We start from the raw sequence: 18014 nt of genomic DNA on the forward strand, positions 1-18014 counted from the left end.
TCCCTTTCCTTCCCTCCTTTACTTCTTGCTGTTTTCTGGCTTAACAGCAGCACTGGCTCTGGCAAGGGGTTGGCAAAGCGTGAGCGGAGAGAGAAGCGGGAAGCCGGGACCTCGCATGTCTGCCCGAGGTCTGCACAGCCTGTCTGGGGTGGGAGTTCAGCAGGTTGGGTTTGGTTTTGGTTTTTCTGAAGCTGCACAGATCCCAGCAAGAAGCAAGGACAGAGGCCTCCAGAAGACTTCCATAAAACTGCAAGTGTCTTTGTTCCCTTTTAGTCTCCTCTATCAGTTGAGGTTCTCGCTGGACTTTTATCTCCTAGTTCTCAGAGCAAAACTTTCCTAGCTGCCAGTGGCTCCTATGTTTTCCTGATGATGTCAACAAAAAAAAGACATTTTTTACTGTGAGAACAACCATTCACTGGAACAGCCTCCCCAGGGCCGTGGTAGAGTCCCCATCGCTGCAGGTTTTCGAGATATAACTGGGCAGGGTGCTGGATAGTCTCAGCTAGGCTCCCTTTCTCACAAAAGGTTGGACGAGATGATCTTCTGAGGTCCCTTCCAACTTGGGCTGTTCTATGACTCTCTGATCTCCTGGCTATATTTGTTCAGCCTAGGAGCTGCCTTCAGTGTTTATTTTGAAGAATTTGAGAATAAAATCCGCAGTCCATCCATGGGAGTGAGCTGGTCGTTGGCGTTCCTGCAGCATCATGTTGCTTGGTTTCCAGATGTGTTGCGTCTGCTGCTTACCCATCTGCTGGGGTGGTTAGCATGAACAGTGACTTCTCAGACATCGAAATGAGTTGCCCCCCAGCCCAGCTTTGTCTTCTCTCTGCTGACCTAATGGGAGGAGAAGTCAGCAGCTGCTGTGCTCAGGGATGAGCAAAGTTGATTTTCCCAGAGCGACTTGTGATGAAGACTCTCCAAGTGGAGCCATCCAAACCTGTAAGATGGAAAGACCTGACACGGTTTGGGTTGGAAACCCAAACCAGCAGCATCGCTGGTACAAGCTGGAGTGGCGAGGGCTGGTTCTTGGGCACTAGCAGATTGTGGTGACAATAAGCAGACCCTTATTTGAGAGACCACTGCTGATGAGAGACTGGTTGTTCTTGAAACAGCGGTTGTGTAGTGTCCGAAAACCTCCGTCAGTCTCTCTGGAGCTTGGCAAGCATCCAGCCAGCAGCTTTCATTTTGCAGGAGATGTTTGTGCCTCCCCATCGCCCCCAGCCCCTTTGGGGCCCCCCCAGCCCACCGCTCACCACGCTGCCCCGCTCCACCGCCGCTCCACCTCGCCTCCAGGCGCTGGGGTGAAGTCGCCCACTTCTACTTCAGGCAGGCACACAAACCTGTAGCTGCTGGCCCGTCCTTTCCAAGAAACTCTCCGGGGCGGGGGTTCTTTTGCTTGTTTTTTCCCTTGTCTTTGCACCTTCAAGTTAAGGAGGTGTCTCGTTCCCCACCCGGCGAGCTCCGGCAGCCCAGTTGCTTGTTGGGGTGCTGCTGGGGCCCCTTCAGGGCGCCTCAGGGGGTGCGACTCGCGCCTGTCGCCGGCCACGGATGCCGTCGGGCTTTGTGAAGAGGGGCTTCCTGCGGCGAGGGGTCAGCGTGCTCCGTTGTGCTGGCGCTTCCCCTGCAGCTGCCTCCCTCCTTCCTTCCCTCCTTCCTTCCCTCCCTCCCTCCCTCCTTCCTTCCCTCCCTCCCTCCCTCCTTCCTTCCTTCCTTCTTTCCCTCCCTCCCTCCCTCCCTCCCTCCCTCCCTCCCTCCCTCCCTCCCTCCCTCCCTCCCTCCCTCCCTCCCTCCCTCCCTCCCTCCCTCCCTCCCTCCCTCCCTCCTTCCTTCCCTCCCTCCCTCCCTCCCTCCCTCCCTCCCTCCCTCCCTCCCTCCCTCCCTCCCTCCCTCCTTCCTTCCCTCCTTCCTTCCCTCCTTCCCACGGCTCCTAATTCGAGTGGGAGGCCTCGTGGGCCAGAGCGGGGCCACCTCACGCCCCGGTGGCCCTGGGGCTGGTTGGGCACTGGGGACTTGCGTTTTAAAGAGGGAAGAAGCGGGAGCTGAAGTTCAGCCTTTCCCGAGTTTGGCATGTCTGTAGAGGGGATTTAAAACAAGTTGAGACTGTTATTATGTTTCTGGCTTTTTTTTTTTTTTTAGGGAAGGGTTTAACTTGGTTTAACTCTGCCCTCAGTGCATGCCCTTTAGACTTCACACTTTCATTATCAGAAGACTGTTTGAAAGCTACGAAGATAAGAAAAACCTTAACTATGGCAGGCATGTACAAGCAGTTTTAATCTGGAGGTCTGTTTATGCTTTAGTGCTGTTCCTAAGGGGGACTTGACAAACTGATTAGTAACTATAAAAACATTTTGACTCAGAGCAAAAGAAAACTTTCTGTTGAAGGGACATATCTCCCAAGCACTAGGAAGGTTCACTGTATTGCCTTTACCTCTGGGAAGCCCTGTGTACATCATCCTGATTATTTTTTTTTCTCGCTGTCAGTTAAAAACTGTGACTGCAGTCTTGCTTCATTTGTAATTATTTCTTTGATTATTTTTTGCATGTGTCAAATTGCTTTTGAATGGAAGGTGGATTTCACTTACAAAGTAGTAGAACCACAGTGCCAGAACCAAAAATACACTAAATAGACAGGATACACCAGGAGAAAACTGTTTTTGGAAAAGGAAACAAATTTAACTGAGCTGTAGCATTTGGCTGAGTCATCACCATGGTCTCGACAATCTTACAGTCGGTGAGACAGTGGTGATTACTGGCAGCAGCAGACCTGGGCCTTGAGCTAAGCTCTTGTTTCCTGGATAAATAAACTTCCATTCCTCTGTTTTATGAGCCACCCCCCCACCCCCCCAGTGCCTAGTTTCCAAGCTTTGAACTAGTTACGGAGTAAGTTGACTGTGCAGATTTAATAAGCTGAAGTAAAAGATGTCTTCCTCTCTGTAGAAGAACCTATAACAAACAACAGCCAGATTATATTAAATGAGATGCTTAAGCAGTGCTTTTCCCTTTGTTTTGTGGCTTGTCTGCCTTTAAAATGTTAGCCAGATAAATATTTGTATGATGTTTAATATAAATAAACTGAATGCCTTATTGTTCATTTTAAAAGGTATGCTAAGTAATCATTTTCATCTCCTCTGCTTTGTGTAGTACGCACAAAGCATACTGCGGCTTTGAGCCTGCTACATCCTCTGCCTATTACTGCTCGAGCTCGCTGCGTTTCCTCTGATTCTGGGGGGTTTTAAAGTCCTGGTGCTACGCTGAGACCCGACTCGTGCGTGTTGTGTTGTGCCAGCACCTCTGCTCACATCTGCGGGGCCTTGGTCCCGCGCCGCGGCCGGCCGGGCGCTGCGGACGCTGCCGTCCCGCGCCGGCAGTAACGGGCTTGCCTCTCCCTCTTCCCTTGCAGGAATCTACATCCTGATCGCAGTCGGAGCTGTCATGATGTTCGTGGGGTTCCTGGGATGCTACGGCGCTATTCAGGAGTCTCAGTGCCTTCTGGGGACGGTAAGAGGTGCAAAGCTTCGGGCGCCGCTTGGCACCGTGAGCTCCCTGCCCGGCGGCCGTGCCTCTCCTGCCGGAGCCTTTTCCAGCAAAGGAGGCTGGGGGGACACCAGCTTCCCCTTTCACTCGGTTTCAAGGCTGCCTGTGGCAATTCCAGTTCTTTCATTTCCTACTATTTGTATCTGTTTGGACGAGGAAACAGCAGCAAAGGTTTCCCACAATATCTGAGTGAGGATGTCTAGGTACATCCTGGAAAATCCATTACTGAAGCACTCCAGGCGTCCTTGATGTAAGGCAGCAGCTCAGGATTCCTGGCACGGGAGGAACTTAATTCTATAAACTGTAGCCACACCAAAAGCCTTCGCCTTGGGGGTTGAGGGAGACCCACTGATTTAAAGCAAGTTCATGTATGTGGTTCAGCTTTAAGCTCGATGCAAACAAAAATAAATAAATAACAACTGAAGGGCTAAAAAAAAAATTGGAGGGGTAAAATGTCAAATAAATAAATAAATAAATATGATTGGAAGGACTTTTCAGCACTTGGCTTCACTAGGCTGGTGCTGTAGTGACTCACAGGCATGGATCCAGCTGGGACAGAGGGAAATGGAGCCGCTTTTCCTCTCTCTCACAGATTGCCTCACCTCTGGCTGCTTCTGTTTCCCAGTAAGAAGGGGTTGCTTCTCACCAGCTTTTATAAAGCACTTCTGACCGTCCGTGGATGAGAGCTGCTGTGGGAGCTTGCAGGCATTATCCCTGCTGCTGAGAATAGGAGGAGCCCATGCACAAATCCGACAGGGTTGGTTGTAGTGAGGTCTGGCAGCTTTGGATTATTTTTTTTTTTTGTTAACGCAAGCGATTACAGAACCTGAGTTTACCCCTTGCTCCCTCTTGAAGTTGGAAAGAGGATTAGAAGGGCAGATGGTACAACGTACCTGAGGCCCGACAGGGAAACCGGCTGCTTCGGCTGAAATTAGCAGCTCTAGCTGCTGTGTGCTGCCTGTGTTTGCTCACACCTCGGCTTGCCAAGAGGAGGCTGGAGACGCCTCGTGATGACGCCTTTTGCTGGCCAAGGCTCCAAGGACATTTCCAGGCAGCCTCCTCAGGGTGTTGCAGGGAAGCAGCCGCTCTTCCCGCTCCTGCAGCCAGCTGATGGAGTGACTGTCGGCTTATTGCGAAAGGGGGAAAGTGCCAGGAACCTCCACGTTATCAAAATCCTGTGCCAAAGGTGGCGTGGAAGGCGAGCAGCGGGACTTGGAGGAAGGCGGGGGGGAGCTGCTTGGCAGGGAGCGGGTGCTGCTCGCCGCGCAGGGGCTGGGGCACCTCCCCATTCCCACAGCATCCCGCTGCCCCTCTGGCGTTTTGCAGCCAGCCCGCAGAGCTGAGTCTGCGGGACGTTGGACCTCCAAATCCGGGGTAAATGAGCCATCCCTCACCGGAGGGTAACCACTGCAAGAGTGAGTGAGCCCTAGTGCTTGACCAGAGAGTCACAGTGGCCTCGGGCCTGCAGCTTAGGGTGACGTGAGTCTTTGGGGGGATGTGGGACCCAGTACCCCAAAGGTGTCGCTGGAGAACCAGAGGTAGATAGGTGTTTGAAGAGCAGCTGTTTTATTCTGGGACTGGGCAAGGATGTGGCAAGTCCTTTCCTGCTGTCACGTCAATAGTCCTGTTTCTATTTTGCTGATAACCCTTTGCTCTTGCATGTGAGAGCCAGGTCATAGCATCATTCTGGGAACTCCAGTTTCCTCTGTTGTTGAAGAAAATGTCCTGAATGTGTCTGGAAGAGAGACTGCCTAGGATCCAGGGGCTTTCCCACCCCGTACCATGATTTTATGTCTTCCCCTGACTGCATTCACCTCTTTTGATTCTTTACTTCCATGGCAACTCTCCCAGTTCGGGCCTTTTCCCAGGAAGAAGTCACACTGAATGTTGGCTGCATGTGGACTGTGCCCGTCCATGCCTTCCCACTTGACTCTGATGTATGAGCTTTGCGGCTTCCCATTCCCAGTCTAGCAGACTGACCGTCACAACATGCTCCCGGGATCCCAACAAAAAGATGGAGGGAGGCTTTGCGGGGGGATGGCAGGGAGGAGTGCTGGAATTGCACGAACAGGGTGGGACAGTGGGAAAACATCAGTGTTAGTATTTATGCAAAAAACTGCAGTAGCCTTGCAGAGCTGTGGATGCCAAGAGAGCTGGCCATAAATCACACCCTGACGCCCTGCAACTCCTCAGCAGCTGAAATGTGCTTTTAACCCTTCACTGGCAATTCCCATCCTTGAAGGATCTGTGGCAGAACAAGAAGCTTGTCTGGACAGTCCTGCAGGTGCATGAAGAGGAGCAGTGTGCCTTGTGGTGCACAGGGCATCCTCGTCCTTGCCAGTCCCTGTGTGGGAAAGGCTCTGCTAAACCCCACTCAGCCATCCCAGGGGAAGTCTGGATGTGGAGTGGCATCTGATGAGTTAGAGGAAAATGTTTTCAGGCTAAGCGTGTATATGAAAGAGAAAACAGTTTGAAGTGAGGCAACACCTTGCCCTGATCTCCTCCGTCAGCAGAAGTGCCACTCCACACCTCTACCCACCTAATTGCTGCTTTTGCCTGTAGCCAGCTACATTAAGTGTCCCTCTCTTGATTTGTCTTTGCAGTTCTTCACTTGCTTGGTGATCCTGTTTGCCTGTGAAGTTGCGGCTGGAATTTGGGGATTTGTCAACAAAGACCAAGTAAGACGACTCCGAAACTTGCATTTGTGGGACTGGGAGGCTGGGGCAGAACCACAGCAGGTCCTGGCACGAGCTGTTTTGCTCGCTCGCTGCTCCTGGGCTGAGACACAAGGGCTTGGATTAGCTGTGTGACCTGGGAGGGCCACCTAGCTCCTCTTGGCCAGGCCGATGAACTTTATTTAAATGTGAGCACTTGATGGTAGCAGCTGCCCCTTACGGTATATAGTGCAAAATCTAGAGTAAAAATAGCCCTGTCTCGCTTGGGTCCCCTCCTTGCTGCCAACCTGTCAGTCACAGCGTGAGCTGATTCGTGTATGAAGTCGTGAAGGAAAGCCATCTGCACGTCCTAGGTGCCAAGGAGCAAGGAGTGAACCCCGCCCCGTGGCCCCGAAGGGAGGGAATACCGTACGGGAGAGCCTGCGTCCGCGTTAACGGGATCGCTTGATGCTTCTTGCTCTTTGCCAGTGTCACATAACCCTCTTCGGGCTGTCGGTCTGCCAGGACTGAGCTTGCTGCTGATCAATATGCTGCGTGGCGTAGGAAATGTGCTTACTTTGCTAAGAGGCGTGAGCCAGCTGTGTGAGTAGGTGGTGGCCCGCTCGGCTTTCACCCTCGTGTAGGCCACAGATGACCGGCCCGGCCGTGAATGGGAACACCCTTGTAGTCATTCACCAGGGAGAGCATGACTTCACCGAAATAAACTCTTCCGTGGCTAAACATATTATTATGCAGAGAGAATGCTGTTTCCTAGCAACTTTGTCCAGCTAATTAACCTTTGCAGAGGGGCTGTGCCTCCTGCGGATGTTAGTTTGTGAATCCTGAAGAGCCCAAGATGTGCAACCTAAATGACAGCAAAAAAAGTGAAGCCTGAGCAAGGAGGAACCCCATGGCTGTTGCTTTCCTTGCTGGGGAGGAGGCGTTTGGCCGTCAGAGCATAAAGATGAGAAATTTAGGATTTGTCAGTAGAAGAGCGATGACCTCAGCCCCTAAAGTTAATTGTGCTGTTTAAAATGAACAGTGGCAGTCTGTTGGCCTCAGCTGCTTCTGCAGCCCTGATGATGAGGAGGCTGTTGGGAAGTCCCTGCTTACAAAGCAAGCAGCTCTTTTCTCCCTGCCTCGGTCGGGGGCATCCCGGGAGCGATGCGGGCTGGGAGGGAAGCGCTGGATGATCCCAGGCACCGAGAGCTGCTCCCAGCGGGGTCACCCTTCCCCCTGGGTCTGCAGACCCTGGCAGGGACAGCCGTCCGCTGTCACAGGGGCACAGGATGCTCTTCCACAAAGCTGGAGGCAGTCTCTCCCTCAGCCTGCCTTCTTGGAGATGCTCTAGATACAGGATGGGGAGGCGAGAAGTGGGATTTATTTTATTTTGGGTTTTTTTTCTATGTACCAGAATCAAATGGCTTGATTGAAGAACATCGCCCTCCAAAGCAAACTTTTTTGAGCAGTGACAGAAAAATGCTGGGATAATTGATTGAAATCAGGCTCCTTGCTGCCGTTTCTTTTTCCATGTGCTAATCCAGCCTCCGCTGCCAAGAGCAGATGTTCTGAAAAGCTTTTTTCCCTTTCATGCTTGCTCATGTTTTTTTCTTTTGCTTCTCTTGCATGTCCTCCTTTCATCTATCTCTTGCAAATTATTGACGGGTGTTAGAGGAGAAGCCACAAGGCCAGTTTCCTTGCAAATGAGGGGTTTTTTTTGCATTGTGGAGCAGAGGCCCGTGGGTGGCTGCAGTTTACCAGCCCAGGTGGCAGGGCTAGAGTACGAATGAGACTTCTCATATAACAATTTTCAGGATGAGGGTGCCCAGCTCCAGGCAGGCACCCGGAGTTTGACATCCATCTAAAAGCACCTAAGCTTCCTGACCCAAATGAGCCGCCTCACTAGGCTTTAGTGTGCAATCCCTCCCGAATTCCTGCCATCCTCTGCAAGCCAGACAGTAAGCCAAGGTGCCCATACGTACAGATGGCCTTGCTTGTACACCCCACCTCCTCCTGACTTCCCCAGCGTGTCCTGCCCCGGCAGCTTCAGTGGGAAACGTGTTGCTTGCTTGCTTTCTCTCCCTGCGTCGGGTGGTTCAGAACAAGCCTGAGCCCAACAGCAAATCCAAGTGGGCTGAAGGCTATCTCGGGTCTTGTGGTTCACCGTCCGGGCCTTGGCTGTCTCTGCCTCAGAGAGAGACCTCACGGAGCACTTGGATAGCGTGGGCTGGAACCTGCTGGATATGCTATTTGCTGCTCTTAACACACTACAGCTGGAGGGACTTGAGCCCTATGAAGAACAGGCCTTTTTTTCACACACCTGTGCAAATAAACAGGGTCCAAATCGATTTAAAAACTGCTCATCTACCCGTGAGTGCCATCAGAGGGAACCTGTCCCCTTCGGGCACGTCTGCTGGCTGGGTTTCCTCCTTCTCCTCTGGCTGAAAGGGAGTTTTCCCCCTGTCTTTCCCAGATAGCCAAAGACGTGAAGCAGTTCTACGATCAAGCGTTTCAACAAGCGCTCATGGCAGAATCGGAGACGAACAATGGGAAGGCTGTAGTGAAGACCTTTCATGAAACGGTAAGGCGTCGGCGGTCTTGCTGCACGCTCTGCTCAGGCTACGCGCAGTTGGCCAAAGCAGCCGCTGGTGGATGGGATCCCACATGCTGCAGATTACACCCCGTTAACTGCTGCGTGCCGTTTGTCAGCGAGCAAATGGTGAGGAGCACAGGCTGATCCTCCCCACCGAGGCAGAGGCACTATGTCGAACTACCAGTCCTCGGGCAGGGAGTGAAGGGAACGTTGGATTTTTTCATGCTTAGGAGCAAACTGGATCAAATGTGTTCTCAGCACTGGGATTTTGCTGCCTGCTTTCCAAGCTCTATGTAGAAGTCTCCTTTCCATAGGAGTTTCTTGCAGCCAGAGGAAATGAGAATGTAGGAGGAAGGAGGATTAAAAATGGGAGTCAAGAAAATGAATGGGAAAAGCAGGGTCTAAAGCAGATGATGCTACATTCAGGTCTTAGCCTGTTGAGTTTGCTGTTCTTACATGCCGAGAAACAGGGTCGCACCCTCGTCAATATTCTGTCCTTCACGCTGTGCTAGGAAATCTGGTCCCAGCTCTAATTGAGTTGCTTTTCATTTTCCTCAGCACTCCCAATTAAGTAAAATTCAGTGGAAGAAAAATGTTGCTCTGAGGAACTAATCCCAATACTTCCTCTGCTCAGCAGGAAGCAAAATCTCGGGAGAGAGTTGGGTTTGCTTTCCTCCAGGATACCAGTGCCAGACCTGCCTGGGATTATTGTAGGAAGCAGCTGCATTGCATAGAAAGAAAATTTGAATTTGGAGAGTTATTCCTCTTCCCTTGTTTCCCCCTCCACAATGCCTCCTCGGTCTCGGGTGGCTTCAAGGATGTTTAATGGTGGGGAGAACATTGCATGAGTGTTTGCTGTCTGTTAACACTAGTTTTTTGGGTTTGTTTTTGTTTTTTTTTTTTTCTTCCCCTCTCCCCATGTAGCTGGACTGCTGTGGTCCTGATAATATAATAGGAGCTATCACTCCCCTGTGGAGAGATGACCTCTGCCCAAAGGACTCCTTCCTGAAAAACCTTGGTGAGGTAAGCACAGCTGCTCTCCGCTCAGCACGGCTCCTGCGAGGAAACCAGGCTGCTAGGGAAATTGGGGGATTTATTGGGAATTAGGTAAAGGGTAGAGATTTCATTTATTTGGGGATGGTGCAGAGGGATATCAGAGGTTCCCATTGGTTCTTCCGATGCTGTTGCTGCTTGAGGGGGCTGGCAGGCACGGAGGGGTGGAGGCTGGTGGGAAGTCCTAGAGCCAGGAACTGGGGGGAAGCAGACCTGCCTTTCTGGGTGCCAGGGGAAAGCAGGCTCTCTGACTGGCGTGCTTCTCTGCTTCAGCCCTCAAACTGCCACAAAAAAATCGACGAGCTGTTCTCCGGGAAGCTGTACCTGATCGGGATCGCTGCCATCGTGGTTGCTGTGATCATGGTAAGCGCCCTGCTGTTGTGGGATGGGGCAAAGCTGCCTTGGGGACACCCGGTCCTGTTCCAGCTGGGCTGGATGCGTCCCTCTCCTCCAGATGCCCCTGGGGCTCAGCACCAGTCCCCTGCACCCCAGCTGCTCTGGGATGTGGTGAGACGGAGGGCTTTGCCATCCCCCCCCGGCGGGTTGGGACATGAGGGCAAGGTGCCTGGCGAGCGTGGTAAAGCCAGGAGCGTCTTGCAACCCCGCGCAAGAAGGGTGCAGAACCCCGTCGAGCCTCGTTTCTCAGGCCACCGGGTTTTTGTCACTGGGGTCTGCAGTGGGGAAGGGGTTTGGTTGCTTTCCCGTGGTGGTTTTGGTGCCCGGTGGGCGGGGTGAGCTGGTAACCCAGCGCCTGCGCAAAGGTGCAACGCCGGCGGGATCTCGGAGCAGTTGCTGTGTCGCTGGCAGCGAACGTCTTACCTCCGACTGGCCAGCTCCTAAGGAAAACAGCAGCGAAGACGGAGCGTCTCTGCCCTGCTCTCTGGCATGAGAGTTGATGCGGAGTGGGGGACCTTGGGACGGGGGGAGCTCCTGCGCTGTACTGGTCGGCGCCTCACGGGTGCCCCTGTGTCTCCCGACAGATCTTTGAAATGATCCTGAGCATGGTGCTGTGCTGTGGCATAAGGAACAGCTCCGTCTACTGAGCCGTGAGAGCCGGGGAGGGGAAGGGGGGAGCAGGGCGGACGGCACTCAAGGGGACCCCAAGTGCCACCAAGTGACCAGGAGACATTTCAACAAAAGACAAGGAAAACTATGTATATAAATACTTCCGATATTACCATACAGTACTTATCATTTTTATTTTGAAGTACTTTTTTTTTTAATAAATAAAACTTTCCCGTATCCTCGTGGCTGAGTTAGTTACACATCAGTTTTGTGCGATGGGGAAAGCTGCTGTAGCAGGAGCTCAAGTCCTTCCTCCCCCTTCCCCACGCCCGTAACTCAGAAATAACGTTGGTGGAAGATGTACAGAGGAGAAGGCTGCAGCCTGTTATCAGAAAACTTTGCCTTGGTTTTTACTCTCTTTTTTCAACACTGACTTTTTTAATATACGTAATCGGATGCTGAAGCAGGGTTTAGTGGTTTTGTTCATTTGTACTCACCTTTGCTTACCACCGCCCCAACTCCCTGGCGTCTCCAAGCTGTCCGTCGGGAAGCCTGGCTGACTGCCCGAAGCCTGGCTGCCAGGAGCGGTGGGGAGAGGAAACCGTGCGATGTGTCCCCCGGGGAATGCAGACACGTTGTTCCTCTCCCACCTCTTCGCATCCCTCGGTCAATCCTTAACAGAAGTCACACTCACGATTTTTTTTTTTAGTCTCTGAAGAGTAGGGATGTTTTTGGCTTTTTTGTCTTTGTGTTTTTGTTTTGTTTTTTTTTTTTCTTGGGACGGTAACTATAAATTCACTCATTTCCACTGATTGGTGACATTAAAGGGTCAGTGGCTGGGGGTGAATTTCGGTCCCAGTTTTTCAAATATAACAAACTGAAGATTAAGTCACTCTCTTAACCTCCTTCAGTGTTTCTTTATAGACGCATGTTTTTGGGAGTCTAGTTCTGTACTAAGTTTCCACTGTTAAGCTAATGCTTGCATACAAATGATATTGGAAAAAAGAAGAAAACTTTTTTTAAAAAAAAAAAGTCTTTAACCTTAGGAATCCTGCATTTATATATTGCAGGGTGATGCTTGGGGGTTCCCAGCCACATGCATACATGTTTAAAATGTCATCTTTGCATCGCTGTCTTGTTCAGTGACACTTTTCTGACTTACAGCGTATTGTCGCACACTGTAACATTGGTGGGAAATTGTCATAACCTGATTTGGGAGAAAAAAAAAAAAAAAAAAAAAAGAAGTTTCCTTTTAAGACCTTCCAGTTACATCAACAGCAGGAGATCAGCTTATCAAAGCAAGGGAATTCAGGATTTTAGATCTGACCAACTGAAACACTTTCTTGTCACCTGGTAAGCTTTGATTGCTAATTCGATGCGTGTGGCTTCTGTTGTATGCCACTCCGTTACCATGTAGGTGGAGGGGGGAGAGTGACCCAGGAGCTATGTAATAAAATCAGAGTGTCTCTAAAAAGATGATCTATATGTATAGTTCTATAGATATATATTTTTAAGCAAAGCCTTTTCCTTAGCCGCACGGGCACTTGAGCTGGGAATAACAGTCTCTCTCAGCTCTTTGCCACCTCGAAGCAGGTAAGGGGAGGAGTTGAAACTAGTGATCACCTTCCCCACTTCAGGAATATTTCTGTTTCTTAAAAGTGTTTCACTCTCCCGCTTCGTTCCAACGAAGAGCTTCAGATCAGATAGGGAGGGAGGCCCGTGATCATTTTAAACTAGTACCTTCTCCACTGCACGGGGCTGCCGTGGCCTTTGCCACTACAGGATGGGAAATTCCTGCGCTGGGGCAAACTGATCCGTTCGGAAGCTTTTCCCCCCTTCTGCTCCCCCCCCCTTCCTCTTCCTGCCTTTTAGTATATAGGGCCTTTAAAAAGTATATAGGTAAATATATATATATATCTCAAGTTGTGCTGGGTAAGAGGAGGAAGAGCTTCAACAGAACTTCGGATCGAGGGGTTGGACACGAAAAGATTCAGCCTTAGAAACAGCCTTAAAGCAACACTGCCCTGAATGTCCCCGCTGTGCACACTGAGAATGGGACGAGGTTTTGCAGTAGGTAACCCCTTCCCCTGCTCCCCAGCGTAGCTCCTTCAGGTCATCTACTCTGTTATGTGGCTATACGTATATGCATCAGCCAAGCATGTGTGTTTACATATATGTGCATCGGGATTGTTAGCATACAGAATGGATGTGTAACTTGCCGCCTTTTTTGTTGACTGTTGATAAATGTGTATAAATATGCCATTAAGCATTTCAGTTCTGTTTTCTTTTCCTTATACCGTATTTTTGATATTGTTCAGCGTTCAGTTGATGCTGTGTATGTAGCTGGAGCTCTGTTTGAAGACGGACTGGGTCTCGATGCAGGTCAGGCGTGTCCTTGGACACGGTAGCGTTAGGGGTCTGGGTTGTCCCGGGGCAGGAGCAACTGGGAGAAAGGGGCACTTGGAGAGGCAGCCCGAGGGCTGTGGGAGGAAGAAGAGCAGGACGTTGGCTCAGGCCGTGTCCCTCACGGGCTGCGGTTTGCTCTCTGACTCCTTTCAGGGGCGGCTGGTCGCTGCGGGGAGCTCGAGGCGGCTCCCTGGGCCGCCTCCTGTCCCTGCCGGCAGCTGGGAAGGTCGCGGGAGGGGGCAGAAGGAATTTTGTAGGGAGAAGGTAATGCTTTCGCTGGAGTTACTAGCCGAGAGAGTCCCAGTGTTCGATGGAATGGGCATTAGCTGTAGCAGGAGGGGTCCGCCCTGGGAGAGGAGGGACAGAGAGGAACCATCATGGTTAAGAACGATGAAGTAGCGGAGAAACAACTCACAGGAAAAACTACCCGCTCAGGTCTCCTCTAGTCTGGCCTCCTGTGAAGCTGGACCTGAGCTAAAGCAAACCCGAGGGAGCTGAGAAGGGCTGAGGGGACTCGTTCCGTCGTTGGGCAGTCCCAGAGCTGGCTGAGGTGAAGGGGGAAAAAAAAAACACCAGGCAGGACCCCTGCCCTGGCCCAGAGCCTCTCCCGCATGCCCGCGCGTTTGTGTGTGCAATGTGGGGCCCTCTCCTGCCCCTCTCCACACCCCCGAAACCCAAACAAATGATGAAACCGTGGACTGTAAACACAGAGCCCTCCCTCTGCAGGGAACCATTCTCCTGGAGCTAGTGCCAGCGGAGAAAATGGCTGTGAGCTGAGGCGGGGAGAGGCTGGTGGGGAAGAGGAGAGTGAACTGTCCAGATCTGAGTTCAAAGACCACGTTGGAAGGTCAAACAGAGCCGCTGACAGCTTAACTGAATGCTCGGGATTGTTTCATACTGTGGAGCATGCCACAAAGCAGTGTGTTTAACTTCTTTCTGCCTTTTTTTTTTTTTTTTAAAAAAAAAAAAAAAGAAATGAAACAAAAATCAATTTAATAAACATTTCTCATAGTGTGCATAGTGTGATGAACCGCTGCAGTTTTACAACCAGTTAACCTTAACACCAAGGATGCTTTGTGAACCAGGCTTCAACAGCACGGGTTTTTCCAGCCTCTGGGAGGGGGCTGCAGGCAGGCTGGGGACGCATCCAGAATGGTGCTGAGGGAAGGAAAAAAGGTTGCTTGCCGGCAGCGGTGGCTGCTGCAATTGTTCCCCCCCCCCTTTTCAAGGGAAGGGGGGCACAGCTGTGGGGGGAGCTAATGTGGATTGCAAAATAAAGCGACTGTGTTGAAATTTGGGGAGGGGGGGGGCTGCGGTGACAGTACTGCGCACACCCATGGGGCTTCTCCTAAAGTGACTGAAACCGGCCCAAAACGGCCTCGGCCGCGCTGATTTTTGCAGTTGGTCTGGTCATGCCACCGCCGCTGCCATGGCCCACCCCCCACCCCCCTGGCCTGGGGAAAGCCTGGCTGGGGAGCGAGGGGGGAGGCCGAGTGCCGGGATCCCACAGCCTCCTGCCCTCCTCTGTGTGAAGCCGGGGTGTCCCAGCCACCGGCCGTGCCGGTACGGAGGGGGTGGGAATGCCGGGCGAGGGAGAGCCGCGGTCAGCCGCCGCGGGGAAAGGCAAGCCCCACTCCCAGCGGCTGTGCCTGTGCTACAAGATCATGCCCATCTGTTGTTCTTTCGCTTGTTCACCTGAATGTTAATGGAGTCGGACATAATGACTTCTGGAAAGATTAAAAAAAAAAAAAAAAAAAAAGAGTTATATTTAAAAACAATTAAAAAAAAAAAAAAGCAAAACCCCTCGTTGGTGGATTTTTAATGATGTGTTGTCAGATCTTGTTTCTTTCCGTCGCAAGCGGATTCCTGCCACGTCTTCCAAGAGAACAGGCTCGCCTCGTTCTTGTATTCAAGCAAAATTCGGGCTGCAGGGAACGCAGTCCTTAGCTGACCCTCTAGTGGTTTCCCATGAACGTGATGCTCTTTGCTTCATGCCTTAAAACACTTGGATTGTATTGTTGCTCCAGATGGGGATAAAATGATTCCTGCCTCTGGAGCTAGGATTAAGCTGATGTGAGTCACCGTCAGTCTCGGGCTGGTGTTCAACAGGGGGAGAAGCGATAGTGGAAACTCCCTGGCAAAGCACAGCGCGTATTTGGCGTCCGGGATGTGCGCCCTGGGACCTCGGCCTGGAAGCGCAGCCGGGATCTTAAACCTTCCCTGGCTAAATGCAGTCCCTTCCGTTGGTTCTGTCTGAGCATTAACACTGACGTGCTCGAAACAGAGGAGCTGTACGCGATGCTTGGGCTGAGGTGCTGGGAGAGGACTGGGTGAAACCAGCCCCTTTAAGGCGCTCTTAACTGAAGACAGGGGTTGTTCTCGGAAAACAGCAGTCCTGCTGTGGAGGAGCACGTGAGGCCACACGGATAAACCACCGTGAGGGGAAGGGGTGGGTGGAATGCTTGCAGCCCGCTGGTTCTCATATTGCACCGACAACCCGGGCTTCTGCTTCTCTTAAACGTTTTTCTCCAGAGGTCTGAAAGATGTGGAAGGTCACTGGAGACCTTACTGTGGCCTTCCGATGCCTAGGAATATGGCTGGAATCTTTTTTGTGAGATGAGGATTTTCACAAAAAAAAATATATAAGTGTGAGTTTTTCTAAACTAGACCAAGTTGGGATATTCTTCCAGTGGAATTCTTTTCTTCCACCCTTCCAAACTGTTTTTTTTTTAAAAAAACCCTCCTGACTGTTTCTAACGAGAAGTTTTGGAGGTATTTTGTGCTCTGTTTTGTCAGCCTCTTCTGGGCTGTTTGTGTTTTAAGTGCCTAATTGTTTCCTATTAGGACAAAGCTGCGACTAACACGTTTAAATTGCTTTTGTCCGTTCCCTAATAAGAGGTTGTCTAAGCTCTAACCAAGATTTGCAATATTCCCACAGGAGGGGAAAAAGCCCGGCCAGCTCTCCCATGCAAGAGCTGTTTATGGCAGAGGTTTCTGCAGAGGAAAGCCCCCTCGCTGCTGGCTCCCGGCCGCAGCCCCCTCTGCCTGCCAGCTCCACTTGCCAGGCTCAGCGAGGAGGGATGCGTTAGGGAGCGGCTGCGCTCACACTCCTGCCCTGAACTGCTGTTTCCTCTGCTGCCGCCCTTTCGGTTAGGGGAGAGGAGGGAGATTCAGCTCCAGGGCGAGCTGCTGACAACAGAGGAGACTGGAAAGAAAAGGTGAATATTTCAACAACCTCATTTACTGGCCAGGCCACAGTGGGGGTGGGAAGCTATGGCTGTGCGGGAGAGGAGGTGAGTGGAAATACAGCCCCCAGTGAGGGCACATCTGCTGTCAGTGGGTGCCGAGGGGGAGAGGGAAACAATTAACTACCTGACCAGCTCTTGGTTAAGTGATAAAGACACAGGCTGGAAACCCCAGGTGTTAACCCACGCGTTTCTGTCTGGCCACTGCTCTCCGTTCCAGCCCCGGGGAGCGTCAGATCGCCTTGCAGAGGGCACAGCCCAGGCAGGAGGGCACGGAGCGCTGTTCCGCTGCGAGATCTTCCGCCGACCTCCGGCAGCCTGATGCTTTCACTTCAGAGCCCCGGGGACCTGGAGCAAACCAGAAAATGTCTCCCAGCCGCTAAAACTGCTGCTCAACTGAAACCCATGTTGCTTTCACGCTCACAGACACATCAGCGGGTACAAAACCTTCGCAGCCAGGCATGTTAGCATGAACTGCCTGGCATTTCTCACCGGGTTTTGATGACCCAGCTCAAGTGCCAGTGGTTGTGAGTAACATTTCTAATTAGTGTTTAATCACACCTTTTCCTTTCAAAAAAAATGAAGGTGTTTCTTGGCCATGCTGTACTAGGGCATTCTCTCATGTTAGAACACAGCTTTGCCGAGTAGAAGTGGGAGGGTGCACACACAACACCCTGCCTGCCGGCTGCCCATCAACTGGGAAGATTTCCTCCAGCAAAGGTCAGTGGTGTTAAATGCAAAGCCGGGTCTTGGCTACAAAGTTGTGTCGGTTAATGAAGTTCCTACAGGTCATGTTCTAACAAAAGGTCTGGGGAGTCTCAGGGTTTTGTGGTTTTTTTTTCTTACTGTTAACTTCAAGGCCCTCAGCTGGCTCCAGCGACCTCGTTCAGCCCTTCACTGCTGCTGTTAGTATCGGGCACACTGGGGCCAATGATAGGAAATTAAAAAAAAAAGAAGCGAGAATTAGGAGAAGGGGTTTTGTAGTACAAATATTCTGTAGCTAAATCAAAATGAACAGAGACCCCCAATTGTTTTTGTTTCTTTTAAAAACTTCAAATAATTGCAGAGAGTTTTAATTTGCTCTTAAATGACTTCAGTTCCCTCCCACACATGCAGTGTCTCTAACAGCAAAGGGGTTGTGGGTTCTCCCTGGAGGTCCACTTAAGGCCAGCAATAACATTATTATTGTGAAGAATCAAGCTGATGAAGGCCTTCATTGCCTGCCTGCATTAAAACTCACTCGACAGGAACTAATTTTATGTAGTTACCTTAGGGGGGGGAAAAGCACCAATGTGGGTAAACAGTACTGGAATAAATCAAAGCTGCTTGCAGGTGAGCCAGGATCAAATGAAAGTGCAAAGTTAAACAGGTAAGCCAAGCTCGGTGCAGAAGAGAGGCAGTGCCAAGCACTGAATCCTGGAAATTCATCTCACAGGAGACTGATTTCAAAGCCATTTTCAGGCTCTTCTTCCTGAAAATGGGAGAGGGCAATTCAAATTATTTCCTTCAGCCAGTACCCATCCT

General features: G+C 51.2%; 1 protein-coding gene across 1 annotated transcript in view; it reads left to right on the forward strand.

Moving 5' to 3' along the window:
- Window positions 1–13113, forward strand: part of CD81 (CD81 molecule) — a 32425-nt gene extending 19312 nt beyond the window's left edge. Inside the window, exons 3-8 of the mRNA XM_032984858.2 lie at window positions 3401–3498; window positions 6138–6212; window positions 8662–8769; window positions 9706–9804; window positions 10108–10197; window positions 10815–13113. Coding sequence (XP_032840749.1) covers window positions 3401–3498; window positions 6138–6212; window positions 8662–8769; window positions 9706–9804; window positions 10108–10197; window positions 10815–10877 — 533 coding nt within the window. The 3' untranslated portion in view covers window positions 10878–13113. The remainder of the gene's footprint in view (window positions 1–3400; window positions 3499–6137; window positions 6213–8661; window positions 8770–9705; window positions 9805–10107; window positions 10198–10814) is intronic.
- The last annotated feature ends 4901 nt before the right edge of the window (window positions 13114–18014 follow it).

This window comes from Tyto alba, unplaced genomic scaffold (genome assembly GCF_018691265.1).
Source record: "Tyto alba isolate M040663 unplaced genomic scaffold, T.alba_DEE_v4.0 Super-Scaffold_8, whole genome shotgun sequence".
Lineage (NCBI taxonomy): Eukaryota > Metazoa > Chordata > Aves > Strigiformes > Tytonidae > Tyto > Tyto alba.